Source organism: Lagopus muta, chromosome 30 (assembly GCF_023343835.1).
Source record: "Lagopus muta isolate bLagMut1 chromosome 30, bLagMut1 primary, whole genome shotgun sequence".
NCBI lineage: Eukaryota > Metazoa > Chordata > Aves > Galliformes > Phasianidae > Lagopus > Lagopus muta.
The window spans coordinates 231,215-246,373 of NC_064462.1; the positions used below are offsets into that span (position 1 = coordinate 231,215).

General features: G+C 43.8%; 1 protein-coding gene across 14 annotated transcripts in view; it reads left to right on the forward strand.

Moving 5' to 3' along the window:
- Positions 1 to 15,159, forward strand: part of LOC125686009 (maternal embryonic leucine zipper kinase-like) — a 111,519-nt gene that overhangs the window by 95,328 nt on the left and 1,032 nt on the right. For 2 of the 14 annotated variants that reach the window (XR_007373567.1, XR_007373570.1), the window contains 7 exons: positions 201 to 344; positions 2,027 to 2,104; positions 3,163 to 3,255; positions 4,362 to 4,464; positions 5,940 to 7,674; positions 8,956 to 9,080; positions 12,849 to 14,307. Coding sequence is in view for 4 of the 14 variants with exons in the window: in XM_048929609.1 (XP_048785566.1) it covers positions 201 to 344; positions 2,027 to 2,104; positions 3,163 to 3,255; positions 4,362 to 4,464; positions 5,940 to 5,977 (456 nt within the window). In the remaining 10 variants the exon portion in view is untranslated. The other 12 variants (XR_007373573.1, XR_007373566.1, XR_007373569.1 and 9 more) reach the window with 12 other exon arrangements.

A 15,159-nucleotide genomic window follows, 5' to 3' on the forward strand; every position in this document is an offset into this window, starting at 1 on the left:
CCAGATTGGAGGCAAGGGTCAGATTGTGTAGCTTGTGTGGTGTGCCACAGTGCTGGCCCATGGCATAACTGGAGCACCCTGTACTGCTCTGACTGAGCACGGGGAATGGTGTCCTGTGCTTGCTGTGCTCTCACTGCTGCTTATTTTTCTCGGATGCGTTCTAAATACGTTGTCAGATAACTTTACCTTTCTCATTAAAGCATTGTCCTGGAGGGAAGCTGTTTGATTATATTGTTTCTAAGGACCACCTTTCAGAAGAGGAAGCTCGAGTCTTTTTTCGACAGACTGTTTCAGCACTTGCTTATGTTCCCAGTCAGGGTCATGCCCACAGAGACCTCAAACCAGTAAGTCTGAACTGTATTCAGTCTTTCATAAATAACAATGAGCGTGTTTTTATTTTTCCATTGGGAGAGAAAGTTGTCCCTTTGTGGTTGTGGTTTATTTAACCTGGCAGGTGCCTGAGCATCACGCAGTGCTTCACTCAATCCACTCCTTTCCAGTGAATTGCAGAAGGTAATGGAAGGGGGAAGAAAACCACACAAAGTAGAACTCATGGGTTGAGATAAAATTATTTACTGAGGTAGAGGAAGGGAAAAGGATAACAGTTCTGATGAATGCAAAAGCAATTGCTCACCACCTACCAATCAATGTCCAGTTAGGCTCCTCGTAGTAGAAGAGATTTACATGAACTTCTACGCCCTTCAGAACTCCTTCCACACCATGTCATATGGTGTGGGATATCCCTTTGGCCAGTTTAAGTCAGCTGTCCTAATTCTGTTCCCTCTCACTTCCTTGGGCTCTCAGCTGAGAATGACTTTGGCTCTTTGCAACACTGCCTAGCAGTAACTACAGGTGTCAGCGTGCAGTGTGCTCCAGTTTTGTGCCTCAAGGGAGAGTGATCCTTCAAACAAACAGTGGCTATGCAGAGTATGGGATGGGGTGCATGCCTTGGCTCCATCCAGTGGGTTTTCTGTCACTGAAAGCTTTAAGCACGGGTTAGATACTGGAAGGTTTGAGTCTTTCTACACAAGTAGGTTAGAACTTTGCATTTCTTAAGTTGCTGATATCGCCGAGTAAAGCAAATCATTACAGCACAAGCATTTTCCTAGGCATCTTATGAAATCCTCGTATCTAAAGAATCTTTCCCCTCTGAAAAATAAAGCATTGCCTATACTTTTTGCAAGGAACTGGCTTCCAGCTGAAAAGCTGGTGGATTCACAGGCTCAGACAGTAACTTGGAATGGAGGTGACTTCTAGAGATTTGTGCCTGAACCTGCTGCTCCGAGAATCCTGACACCAAGTTTCTCAGAGCTTTTTCGTTTTCATGCTCAACCTCTCCCAAGGATGAGGCTGCATGCTCTCTGTGGGCAATCTGTTCAATGCTTGAGCAGTTTTGTTTCCTTCTGTCCAGTCTGCTGTTTCCATGAATGACTGTTTTCGGTCACTGTCCCACCATGACCTGCTGTACGGATTCTCAGGAATCTGTCTTCCTTTCTTCATGCCTCCCTAGTGGGCGTTTAGAAGTTGCCATGAGGTTCCTCTGCACTCTGAACAAACCTCTTTCTCCCCAGTTTCTCTTCTCTGAGTGGGAGCTTCAGCTCCCTGCACTGACTGGAGGCCATCCACAAAGCTTGCTTCAGGTTGTTATCTTTCCCAGCCAAAAACTAACTACAGTATTGTAAATGTGGTCCAATGAGTGTGCAGCAGGGGTGACTTGTCCTGGTCTGGTTGTGCTGCTTTTGAATGCAGCCCATTATCCTGTTGTGCTTTTTTTCCTGTCAACACACACTGCTGGCTTGCATTCATCTTGTGGTCTTTCACCACTTGTCCTCCTAGTCCCCGGGCCCTTTCTAACCCACCTAGGGTATGGGAACTTGTTAGCAGTCAGTGAAAATCTCTGAGAGACAGAGAGAGAGACAGAGAGAGAGAGCTAACCACTGACTACATGAAGAAATAACAGAAGAGAAAATATGTTTCCTTGAGCATTCAGGTGAAAATAATTCCTGACTGCTTTTTCATTCACCAGGAAGATCCGCTGATTGATGAGAAACATGTTTCTCATAATTTGAAGCTGACAGACTTTGGACTCTGTACAAAGCCAAAGGTAAGAGTATCTGAAATCAAATATAATGTGCCCCCAAGTAATGCATGTTTTTCTACAGTATGCAACAGGGAGTGCCCAAACACCCTACATTCAAGCTGTCTCTGTGGTTGACATGCAGTTGCATCTTGCTTGGAAGGGCCTTAGCTGTGTGAGAGTGAACAGATTGCTCAGAAGCACACTCAGATTCTTTTCTCTACCCAGACTTCCTATTTTCACAGTCTAACTGTAGATAATCTTGTACGTGTATCACCTGTCTTATGCAAGGGCCTGCCATAGGAGCACTGGGCTGGCATGCCATTATCTCTTCAAAGGAACTGTGTGTAGATTGAGATTATGGATAAAACCTAAGAGTTTTGCAGGTGACAAACAGATCCTGTGGTTGCATATGCTTGAACTGAATTGTTTCTTGATCTTAAAACGGCTTGCTAGGAGCCTTTACTTAACATGCCAGATGGGTGCTGGTGAGAAAGAATTCAATGGGAAGAGTGCCTTCCTGATTCAAAGAGAATTACTTATCCTCAAATCGCTTTTCCTGGCCAAATTTAGAGCCTCTCGCAGGTAATCAAGACCAACAGGCTGTTGTCCCAGTGGTATAATGTCATCTTGCTCTGACCTGTTTAGCACAAAACCCAAGTAGAGTAATAGGATACTCTGAATAAGGAAGTATTCTACCAGTTGTTCTTTGTCAAGTTTGTAAAGTGATTGCATGAAATTGCTCTAAATGACCAGCGAGCCTCAAACACAACAGCTCTTGCATGACTTCTTTCTCAGTTTGGTGTTTGCACAGACAGTTCATCTTAGTAGGTGATCAGCTGAGAAAAATAATGCATCATGCCAAGGATACATCAGATAAGTGAGCAGCTTGGGATCTGTGTATTTGTACAGTGCTCATGGTCTTAGACAATATTTGCTTAGTGAGGTCACCTATTGAATGAAAGCCAAATATGTAGTGAATGAAAGTATGCCCAGGAGAAGAAGCCTCTGAGGCTTCTGAAGTGTCACTGCAGAAAGCATGGACTCTGTTAAAGCAAACTCTTCTGTTTTCTGTGTTATTCCAGGGAGGCCTTGATGACCGCCTGAACACGTGCTGTGGAAGCCCAGCATGTGCAGCACCAGAGCTAATCCAGGGCAAAGCCTATATTGGCTCAGAGGTATGCAGACCAGAGTTTGTTTTGCACCTCTCCCCTCTTTCCCTCCCCAGAGAGCATTTAAAGGCAGTGCAGCTCAGATACGCTCACTTGGTTCCCCTCCTGAATTCTGCTGGGTTGCGTTGCTCAGTAGCTCTCAGAAGCTGTCAATGGCCACAGACTGAAAAGTGCAATGGGCCGCAGTTCACACAGCTGGCTGGTTTGTCTCTGGCTGATCCTCATCTGTCTCCACCAATTGTTCCCTACTTTGGGGCTCTGTAAAACAGCAACTTCAGAGATCTCCTACTATTAGTAAGTTTTTGAAAGAGCAATTTGCTCTGCTTATTGTCCATCATTGGTCAAACTCTTGTGCGGTCTCAGGATCTTACATGTTTTGTTAGACTTGTCTTTAGCTTCCAAGTTGTGTTGAAGACTTGCTTCCACTGTGATGCTCAATGTACTAAAAATTGAGAGATGAAAACGTGAAGAGTTTTTCCAGCCTTGATTTCATGTCTAGAACTTTGGAACCCACTACTTGCAGTTGTTCAACTGGTCTGGTTTGAAATGCCCTGGTGCTTGTTGAATTGCTCTGCTGTTAAAGATGGAGCAATTCTTTCGGGTACCATTGCACCGCTGTTGATGGCTTCTAATTCTTGCTTTCTTTGTTTTCCACAGACTGCTTTTCAAGCCTCCTTTTTCTTTACAGTCAAAGTGAGAATTGCACTGTGAGGCGTAGAGCCTTGTTGTGCCTGTACATAAAGAGAACAGCAGCAGAGCCTCACAGCTGACTGCTGGCAGCTCTCGTTGTAGCCAGTAGCACATAACTGTGCCAAATCCTTTGTGATGGGTTTGATTTCATTTTTGCCAGTGAAATCCTTGTAGGTATAAGGTACTGCAGAAGGGTGATGAGCTAAGATGGAGATACTGGTTTTCGTGGTGCTTTAAGTTGAGCGGAAGAGCAATTGAATTAGGGTCATATGCTTTGTCTGGAGCCATAAGGTTTTTTTCCTGGGGGAAAGAGCCAGCTTTTCATAGGCTGCATGTGGCCTTTGGCAAGGGCAGACAATGCAGTCTGTCAGTAAGGCATTTTAGGTGCTTCAGGTTTGTAAACTTGTCCTTTTATTTTTCAGGCAGATTTTTGGAGCATGGGTGCACTGCGGTACGCTCTGCTGTGTGGGTTTCTTCCTTTTGACGATGGCAGTGTGATGGCACTCTACAGGAGGATAACAGGAGGTATCGATGGTGCTAGAATACACTGAGAAGGGAAATAGCTGAGCATGACGAGAGGCCTTGCTTCTCTGATGGCAAACATGCTGAGCTGTGCTGTGTGTGGAAAGGCCTGTCTGCTGAATATTGTCCCCTTTTTTGCTGCTTTGTCTACCAGTATTTTGTGGGTTTGGTTCTGCACTTGGTTGGCCTATGCGGCGCTGTAGCCTGATTATATAACATGGTAGCATGCAGAGTTTGAGGAGAAGTGTTTGCTTGCCAATGGGCTAATTTCTGTATCTGGTTCTTCAACTGGCTGCTCCCTGTACTACCTGTAGTAAAAATAGAAATACATCGTTTGATTTACCAGAAATGAATGTTATGGAATGCCAGCTCTTCTCCTGTCTAGGAAGAGCACAGTTCTGCAGCTGCTATCAGAATTTCCTCTTCCAGAACCAGGAGGAAATGTAGGACCCCACTGATTGCCTTTGAATTCAGCAGTTCGTTCTGTTTCCTTTCAGAGCGCACAACAACCTGAGCGTGTGAATCAAGTGACACGGCTTTTCAGGCTGGTGTGAACTGTGTTGTGCACTGAGCCTTTGTCCCTTTGTAATTAGGACGTTGTCCATGTCTGCAGGACTGCAGAAAATCCTTTGTGCTAATCACTACCCCAATTTGCAGAACGTGGCAAATGGAAAATGATCCAACTGCTTCAGGTGCACATTTCCTTAAAATTGTGGATAGTTTTGGACTGCGAGTCTGTAAGCAGAATGGAGCTCTTAAAGCTGTCCAAGGTTGTTTCTGCACCATTTAGTTCTATCTGTCTGATGCACACAGGAGCTGAGGGCTGCAGTGCTTGAACTGGTGGAACTTGTTTAAGTGAACTGGGATGAGCAAGTTTCAGAACTGAGTCAGAATGCAGTAAAAAATGGATACTCTCACAAGCATTAAGATACTGCCTTGCTATTTCTGCACTGAATTTGTTTTGATTTTATGTGGCTGTGATCTGAAAAGTGCTTGGAATGCAGACACCAAGGCATTGTTGTGTCATTGACTGTCACACGTTACAGATCCTGAGATATCCTGGAATCTAAAACTCAGAACTGGTTTAAGTCTACTGCTTGAATCCAATCACAGCATCTGTGTTCAGTGTTCTTTTCCCTGCTCCACATCACTTCATTTGGGAAATACTTAAGGAAATTGACTATGTGCCATAACTGCTGTTAGAACAAAGTATTTCTGGTGTGCTGTTGGGCATTTTGTAGCTCTTGTGAGCAGTTTCCCTTCCAGCATTGCCCTCAGCCAATCACGTGTGAATTTTTACCATTACATTTATTCAAGCTGTTCTTAAAGCAGAGTTTGTAATCTCTGTTCCTACGCTTTGAAAGGAAAGAGATGTCAATATCATCCAAATAATTTAATAGTTCCTTTTGAGCTAGTTGTTGAAGGTTCATTCTCAATCCTCTCTTATTTTAGTGAAGAAAATAACTTTTTTATTGCAGAGAGGAAAAGACACTGTTCCAAAATGGCTTTCCCCTAGCAGCACGCTGCTACTTGACCAACTGCTGCAGGTGAAAGGGCTGCTTCTATTCAGATTGATGTACAAAATGTTGTTGCATCAGCTCAAAGCATTGATGGAGTGCTTAGAAAATATGCGGTGTTTAAACAAGTTAAACTGCTCCACACCTGATGTCCTTGAAGAAAAGGTTAGCATTGCCTTGTGCTGAAAATTCTCCAATAGTCACGTAGTACTAGTTAATGGTTATAGAAATGATTGCAGTTTTAATAACTACACAGTCTTCAAGCAGCTTGCATTTGGATGTTCTTAATTGTGCTGTGTAATTAAAAGTGATCTGTACACAAAAGCTGTTTCTCAAAGGAAGCTGAACGTACTGAGTGTGCCTTTGGGCTGTATCTATGCAGTCTCACATACAAAATGCTCGTGGAACATTTACTGTAACCATAGGTGCTGTAACTGTTCTTCACAGCTCAGGTGTTTGACCTTCCTTCTGGTGAAGGGAATAAATACTGCTGGTCTCTATTTGTGCTTCCAGGCACCTTGAAGTTGTTAGGAAAAGAATAACTGTCTGCAGTTCTTCTCGGTGATGTAAGTAACAGCTTGAATGTTGCTGCCCACTAGGCAGACCCAAAGAAGCAGATGACAGTTAAACTCCTGTGAAATCACCCTTGGCTCATGCAAGGTTATTCTGGTGCTGTTCAGTGGCAAAGTAAATACCCAGTAAGTACACGCACTCGAAGAAGCCTAAGTATGTTCTGGAGTCTTTCCTGGACCACTGGCATCCTCTCAGAATGGGAGTGATAACACATTTCTTCAGAGGCTGCTGACAAGTGGTGACTCTCCAGGGTCCATTTTGGCACCTTCAACACCTTTGTCAGTGACAGAGAGAATGGACCTAGAGAGCACCTTCAGAAAGCTTGCAGGCAGCCCCGTGCTGAGAGGTGCGGTGGATCAAACAGGAGGTAGGGATGTCTCATCCTGGTGGCATTCAGGGCCGGGTTGGATGAGGCCCCGGACAGTTTGATCTGGTGAGTTGCAGCTCTGCAACTTGGAGCTTGATGGTCTTTAAGGTCCCTTCCAACTCAAGCCGTTCTATGATTCTCTGGAACTGTGCTTGTGCTCCTTATCTCTCAATTGTCTGACCTGTGCGAGAGGTTGGGGTAGCGGGGTTGGGGTGGGAACTGGGGGTGCGAGGGAGATTCTTGCTGCAGATACTGAGAAGTTGCTGTGTATTTGCAGCCAATGGCTGCTGCTGGCCTCTGGGTGCCACTGTTTCTCTGAAGAACAGCTGTGCTGATGGTACACCACTGTGCTGTGCATGCCGTGCAACTGAATAATTAAGAGGGGACAGAGGTGTAACTTGTGCTCTAGTGAAAATCTCATCTGCTGACAGGCTTTTGTACTTGAATGCAGAACCTGTTGCCACAGAGGGACCAGTTGCTGAAGCGTGGTGACTCTTTCTGTTTACTCCTTGCAGTATTTAGCCCTGATGCTAACTATTTAAAATAGAAAATCTGAAATGGTGGCTAACTATTGGCTTGATTGGTGCATATCAGAAGACTATCGTGGTGATAGTGGCTCTGTGAGATGACTTGGAAGCTGTTTCTTCAGTACAGGTCTTGTTCTTGCAGCTGGGGCACCTTGATGAAGACTGTGCAACAGAACTTGCTGTGTTTCACAACCAGAGCAGAGAGAGTATATTGGCATTAATATCAGAGGTAATGAATGTATGTAACTCATTGTATTTAAGCTCACTACTGCAGTAAATAACCTTTCTGTATTAACAGACTCTAATGCTTGCTTCTTCTCAAACATGAAATCTTTCATACCTTTCAGAGCTAAGGTACCCCTGCTGAACTCCATAGTCTATCTGTAGCTAATAACTACATTTCTGAAGTTCACACTATTTGTCTGCTTTAATTTTGTTTCCTAAGCCTTTCTGTTATTTTGTACCATGTTAAAATCCTGATGAATCTCTGGAAGTCCAGATAGACTCAAAACAGGAACTTATGGATGCACAGCAGGTGTCAGGTGCTGGCTGAACTCACTGCTCTGAAATGTTTCATTAATAAGTGGAAAATATCAACTCCTCGCTCAGACAACGAAACAAGTTTTGGGAATTACAGCTCACAAACTCTTAAAGAAATGAATCCATCCCAGTAGCTTTTGAAAATGAATGAGAAAAGCTAAACTGAGTGCTTGTAGAAATATTGTATCAGTGTTACTAATGACATTCCAAGCTGCAGAAGAGATTTAAAACACGATGTGTACTCTGGCTTTAACCTGAATCTGAAAACTGTTTCTTGAAATTGAATTGTCTTTCTATTAAATAGAAAGTGGTAGAACTTGGAAGGATTGTTAAGATTTCCAGATAACTTTAGTAGGAATAGATATAAAATGTAAGTTTTACCTAGGGGAGACATTTCTACTTTTTTCAGGTGCAGAAAATAATGAGAACAATCTAGCTACAAGGGGAAGAAGTTCTTCCATGTTAGTCTGTGATATTTTCACAGTCCTTTATCAGAGGACTTCTAATGCCTTATAAGTAATTCAAGCTGATTGTGCTGCACTGTGAGTCTATCAAGCAATTTACCCATGGTTCTCGTAGCAGTCAAAAAGCTGCTGAAAACCAAGTTGAATGTTGATGCTCCTTGGAGCTGGGCTGAAACATGACCCCCAAAAATGGGAGTCCAGCTGAAATACTGTGCAAAGTGCATTAATAGGAGCTTTGCCATTCACTCCAGTAGAGCCATTCTGGCACCAGCTTTACTTTTCACTTTCAGCAATTGTACTGCTCTCAAGCAAAAACAAGAGCAGTCTGCTTCTCTATCTTAAACTTGTTGTGTGAGCAGCTAAGGTCTGAAACTAGCCTGATGTGATCAGACGTGAAGGTTGCACGTCAAGGGGAAAATATTCCAGACATGCAGAAACGTTCAGAACACTAAGCTTTCTTTGTACTGACAACTTCTCTGAAGAGATCTAAATACTCTTGTTTTCAGGTGGAATCGTGACCAGATGTCACAGCCTATCTCTTGCTTCAATCCAGGAAGGTTCGTGGCAAGCGCATCCACTTAAGGATTCCATCACAAACGACGTGCAGTACAACACAGCCAGCAAGCCAGGGGTAAGTGTTAGAGTTCAGCACAACATTCTGGTAAAAACACTGCTGTGTGCTAAAGCTCAGCCTGGGTAAACAGCCTGGTGGCCTCAACATCTGTAAGAGAGATGTGTGCAGCCAGTCTTGGTCGTCAGATCTTGTTCTATGATAAGGCCCCCCACTTTGTGTATGAAGGCAGAGGATGTAATCCTTCTAGATTTCAGGGAGGCCTTTGATCCTGTCCCTCGTGGCAACATTCCAGACAAGTCATCCAAATGTGAGATGGACAGGTACAGGCTATACTGAGTGGCTCAGTGGCAGAGCTCAAAGAGTCACAGTGAATGGGGCTCCCATTGACTTGGACGCAGGAGAGGCGTGCATCCTCTGCAGGTTTTCTTAAACAGCTGATGATATTTAACTGGGAAGTGCTGGAGGCATCCTGGAGGGATGGGAGACCTTGCAGAAGAATCTAGATAGATCAGAGCGTTAGGCAATCAGCAGAGGAAAATGCCAGACATAGTACCAGCAGTGGAATAGGAACAAACATACAGATGAGGAGACAAGTGTCTGGAGAGCAGTACTAGGACAGGGTCTAGAGGTGGTGGGGACAGCAAGTTTAACATGAGCCAGTGGTGTGCCCTGGCAGCCAGGAGGAGGGGAACAAAGCTGCTAACAGGACTGGAAGGTGTGTGCTCTGGGGAGAGGCTGAGGGCACTTGCATTGCCTAGTCCAGAGAAGAAAAGGCCAGGAGATGACCTCTTTGCTCTCTGCATCTCCCTGAAGAGGGGAGAACAGAGGAAGGTGCTGTGTTTACCTGGGAACCAATGACAGGACGATCAGGAATGGCCCAGAGCTGCATCAGGGGAAGTTCAGACCAGACAATAGGAAACATTTATTTACTGTTAGTGTGGTCAGCTGCTGATACAGGCTTCTTAGGCTGGTGGTTGATTCCCCACCAAAAAAAATCAAAGCCATACAGAGTTGAAGTTAGGCAAACAACTCGAGGTGATTGCTCTTGAAGAAGGACCTTGCACAGAGAAATGCCCTTTTGCTGCATGTTCCCCGTCGGCCATGAAGACCGATAGTACTATTGAGGTTGGAGATCTTCCTGCTCTGGATTGGTTCCTTTCATTGTCTCTTGGTGGATTGTTTTCTCCAATCTTCAGGACTGTGAGATCTGCCAATGCTTGCAGAGTCTCAATTTAGTCTTTCTTACTTCCTTATCTTGCAGTTAGAGTAAGCTCTGTGGCTTTCTTTACTTGCAGCTGGGTGAAAGTCCAGCAGTCTGTTTCCTCAGGCTTCAGCAGATTTAATTGCATCTTCTAAGCAAGTTCTGTGCAAGATTATTCTATTCAAGTAGCACAACAAATTAGAGAACAAGAATAGCCTTATGAATATAGAATCATAGAATGGTATGGATTGGAAGGGACCTTTAAGATTATCTAGTATCTATAGGCAGGGAATACCTCCCCCTAGATCAGGCTGCTCAAAAGTCCTATCCAGCCTGGCTTTGAATGCTTGGAAGGAGGAGGCATTCACAACCTTGCTGGACAACCTGTTGCAGTGTCTCACCATCCCCACTGTAAAAAGTTTCTTCCTAATATGTAGTCTAAATCTACCCTTTTCCAGTTTAAGCCATTTCCCCTTGTCCTGTCACTACCTGGCCTCATAAAAAGTCCCTCCCCAGTTTTCCTGTAGGGCCCTTCTGGTACTGGGAGGCCACTACAAGGTCTCCTTGGAGCCTTCTCTTCTCCACATCGATGAGCTCCAGCTCTCTCAGCCTTTCCCTACAGGTGAGGTGTTTCAGCCCTCTGATCATCTTTGTGGCCCTCCTCTGGACCTGCTTAACAACTCCGTGTCCTTGTGCTGAGGGCTGCAGAACTGGACGCAGTACTGCAGATGGTGTGTCAGTGAGAGCAGAGCAGAGGGGCAGCATCACCTCCCTTGAACTGCTGGTCACAGAATCACAGAATTGCAAGGTTGGAAACGACCTGCAAGATCATCTAGTGCAACCACCCTCCCATTCCTATTAGTGCCACAAGCTACTAAACCATATCTCGTAGCTAATAATAATGTGATTTCTGTGATCACAGTGAGTTAGTCTTTCACACCCAGATCATTAGTCTTTCTGGGTTCAGCAACAGTGAAGTTGCTCTATCTATCTAGCTGGCACTTGTGACATGGGTGCCAGGTAGGTCTGGTTAGTGCTGCTATTGAAAAAATGCATTATGCCCTCACATACGATGATGAAAATCACGTAACACAGCAGCCTACCAGTCCTTCCACAGTAGTCAGAACAAACTTCACCTGCCTGCCTGAAGATAAGGCATCTGAATACATGCTCAACCTGCCAAAATACCTGAACAGCAAATGCCTCTAATTAGAACTGGTCTCATGTGAAGACAAGAAAGTGAGAGAATGTAACCTTTCACATAACCTGGCATTGTTCAGCCTGGGGAAGAGATGGCTCAGGAAGATCTTATTGTGAGTGAATACCTGGGCTGAGGATGCAAAGAAGGTGCAGCCAGGCTCTTTTCATTGGTGCCCAGTGGCAGGACATGGGCAGAAACTGGACTGCAAGAGATTCTGTCTAAACATCAGGAAAAAATTCTGTGTGTGGGTGACCAAGCACTGTCACACGTTGGCCAGAAATGTTGTGGAGTTTCCCTCCTTGGAGATTTTCAAAAGCTGACAGAAATAGTTTGGGGCAGCCTGCTTTAGGTGACCCTGCTTGGGCAAGAACGTAGGACCAGGTGAGCTGCGAAGTCCCTGCCAACCCAGTGTGTGATTCTGTGAATTTGATGGCACAAGAGTATGCGTAACACCACCTTATTGGAAACAGTTTTATGTGTAAGGAAATTCCAAAAAAATCATTATGGCCTACATTTCTTCTGAAACACAATAGTCACGATATCCTGCTCAGGCATTCATATTGTAATGGAACGTGATTTCAGTTACAGAATAGAGATTGCCCATAGCTAGCAGCCCTCTGGAAAGGGCTTTTTAGTAAGTCATCATAGAGCTTCCCTAGATCTGCTGTTTCTGCTTTCACTAGCAATGAGACACGTGATCGTTGTGACATCTATGAACACAGGTCAGGAGACACTTATCTGTCAGTAGAACGGAGCTTCCAAAAATGCCTCCTTTCTATCTCAGGACTGATAAGGTAGCTGTATGCAGTATTGGCAAAGTGGTATGAAATAAGTCCATGGGAAGGATGTTCCTGAAATCATAATGAGCTGTTAGAAACAAAAGATGTTTTGAGACCACAGTCATGTGTGGTGTGAGATGTGAAGGTTAGCAATCTTGACTGAAATACTGAATTCCATGATTCAGTAAAGAACTTTTGCCTGGGCTTCCTCATAGGCTTCCAAACACTGCTTCAAGCAGTGCTGCAGATTGCACAGTCATATGTTTTGGATATGACTTGTTTACCTTTCTATGAGCCACTTTCAGACCTCACGGCATTCTGTTCTTCAGTTCTTTCCAGGCTGTTATTTGACTTTTGTTGAAAAGAGCTTGTGGTCCAAGTCTCCAAATGGAAGGCTCTGAGATGCTGCTCTTGTTGACACAGGTTGTAAAAGATGACTGGAGCTTTAAGAATAATTTCCCTTCTGCTATTGATATGAATATCAAATCCACAATTACAATATTAAGAGCATGATATAAAATTGGGGCTGTTGGCATGTGGACTTCCATTAGCTGTTAGCCATAGTTAGGAACTTGCAAAGCAATCATATTTAGATTTTACTGGTATTATTTTTTTCTGATGAAATCTTCCTTTTAATCCTGCAGAAGAATCTCAACTGAACACTTCTTTTCAGTCTGAAAAGGCTGTGACATCTGAAGATGTGCCAGGTTGCAGCCATGTGCCACATGCATTTGGATCCATGGAATTTGCTGATGGAACTTCATTGTTTGAAGAATCTCCACTAGAAGAGTTTGTTCTAAATGCTCACAGAACAAAGCAGGTGTCTGAAGATCCAGTGCTAGTTTCTGACAGAAAAAATACAATTCTTAATCCAGAAATCTGCTTCTCAGTGTGTACAATGCTTATTACATATTTAAGTATCTAGAGGACCTTGACCAAAGGGAGATACAGATTGAGCAAAGAAGTATGTTGAGCATAAATTGTGATGCCTTCTACCTGAAAGCCATGGTTCATTTGATGAGAACCTTAACTTCAGTGTTCGGTTTGCACTGAAACAGCGAGTAAGGAAACAAGCGAAGGAGTCAGTGAGGATTTTAAAACAAAATGGGAAGTGATAAGGCACAGTTAATAAGATTTTGGAGTTAGGCAAGAGGTGGACAGAGCTTTAAATGTACCAACAGAAATTCAATCTCTCTGTATTGGACAAGAAAACCCACAGTGAAGCAATTCAAATTTCGCAGCTAAAAAAGTGATAATTCATAGCTATGTTTAGATAAGCTGGTGAGGAGTAATCCTAAATGTAGAATTTAGATGAACAGATAGAAAAATGGCACTTGACAATCTATAAGAAGCAAACTCATTTTAGGGGAGAATCAGAGGTACTGTGTATAACCAAGATGTTATAATCACAATATAATTGTGTATAATCAATAGATATCAAAATGTTATAATCGCAATATAATCAAGAGAGTAAGGCAAAGCAGACAACGATAACAAAAAGAGAATAAGTGGAAGAGCTTACCCTTGGGCTGAGCTCACCAGAAGACACCAAAAGAGGGGATCTCCACAAGAGATCCTTCCCCTCTGGTAGCCAGCTCTTAAATAGGTCCAGGAGGGGTGCAGCCTGGCTCCACCCCTTCCAGCAGCACAGGTGAATTGCCTTCACCTGTGCTCCTCTGGCTGACTCAAGGCTCACCTCAGGTGATCAATCAGAGGTTCAGGCCATGACTCAGCAGTTCCCATACATACTGAAGAGTTTTTAACTATTTTGCTCAATAGACAAGTAGTGTATGATGTTTTTATGAGCATTGTGTCTGACCTGCTTAGATGTTAGAATTTCCTTGACAGTGACTTCTCTGGATGTGATTGCAGTACCTGGCAGCATTCAAGGTGTGATACTCAGCTGGGCGATATGGAATTCACACTGTCAGCTCCAGTGACAGGAAAAGTGGCATCTATGAAGCATGCAAAGAAATGTGGATGCAGAGTCAGCATGAAGAAATGCGCTGCCCTTTGCACTTCCTGCTCCAAAGGCCTCCTTTCCAAAGAGTGAGACACAGAAGCAAGTGCAAGGCAAACCCCTCCAGGCACCTCCTTCCACAGGTATGTTGTGTCTAACAGATGAGAACCTAGAACATGTGCAGCTTAGGGATTTTTTAAATTCAAACGTGAACACAATACTTGTAGATCCTAACCTTCTGTTTCTGGAAGATGTAGGTTTGGGGTTTTTTTGGTCACAGCGCATGTATTCACCAGCCTGTACATCTGACTGCACAGCAAGAGGTTTAGCCATATGTCAGGGCAGGTTACTCGTCTGTTCATTACAGAGGTTCTCACGGTTTCACAAGGAGGTGCCTTTAGATGCATCCAGATAATGAGACAATTGCTGTTCCTAAAACTGGCACGTGGTTCCACTTCTCGTGGAGATCTAGGAGAAAATTTCTTCAACGTTCATTATGGTTTTTTGTTTTCTTCTGGGCTGCTGTGAAAGAAAAGGGTAAATGCTTTTATTTAACTGTGCTCTTATTGCATCTTGCTTCTAAATGAAATGTAACCTGTACTTTCACATATCTGCTTGGTGTGGCATTGAAAATACTGAGGCTAGCAATGTTATCAGCTGCATTTACGTGATGGACCAGAAACGTGTCCATGCTGTATCAGCTCCTCTGGGTTACAGAGATGTTTGTCCTCATCCTTTGTGTTGATACTGCACGTGTTCACTCTGCCCTTTAAAGTATTAAGCGCTTCTTACAGTTGAAGATTCTTCTGTTCCAAGTGCTAGGGAATATTGTTGAGAAATGCTCCATCTCTGCAGGCTAATATGTTACTAAGAGTCACTGAACATACCACTTTCCTTTGCTAAGTGTTCAACGAAGCGCATTACGAAGGCTGGTTGTTCACACAGGTTTTATTTTTGTCTTAAGACTGCATGTGGTAACTTCTGATGTTGGTCTT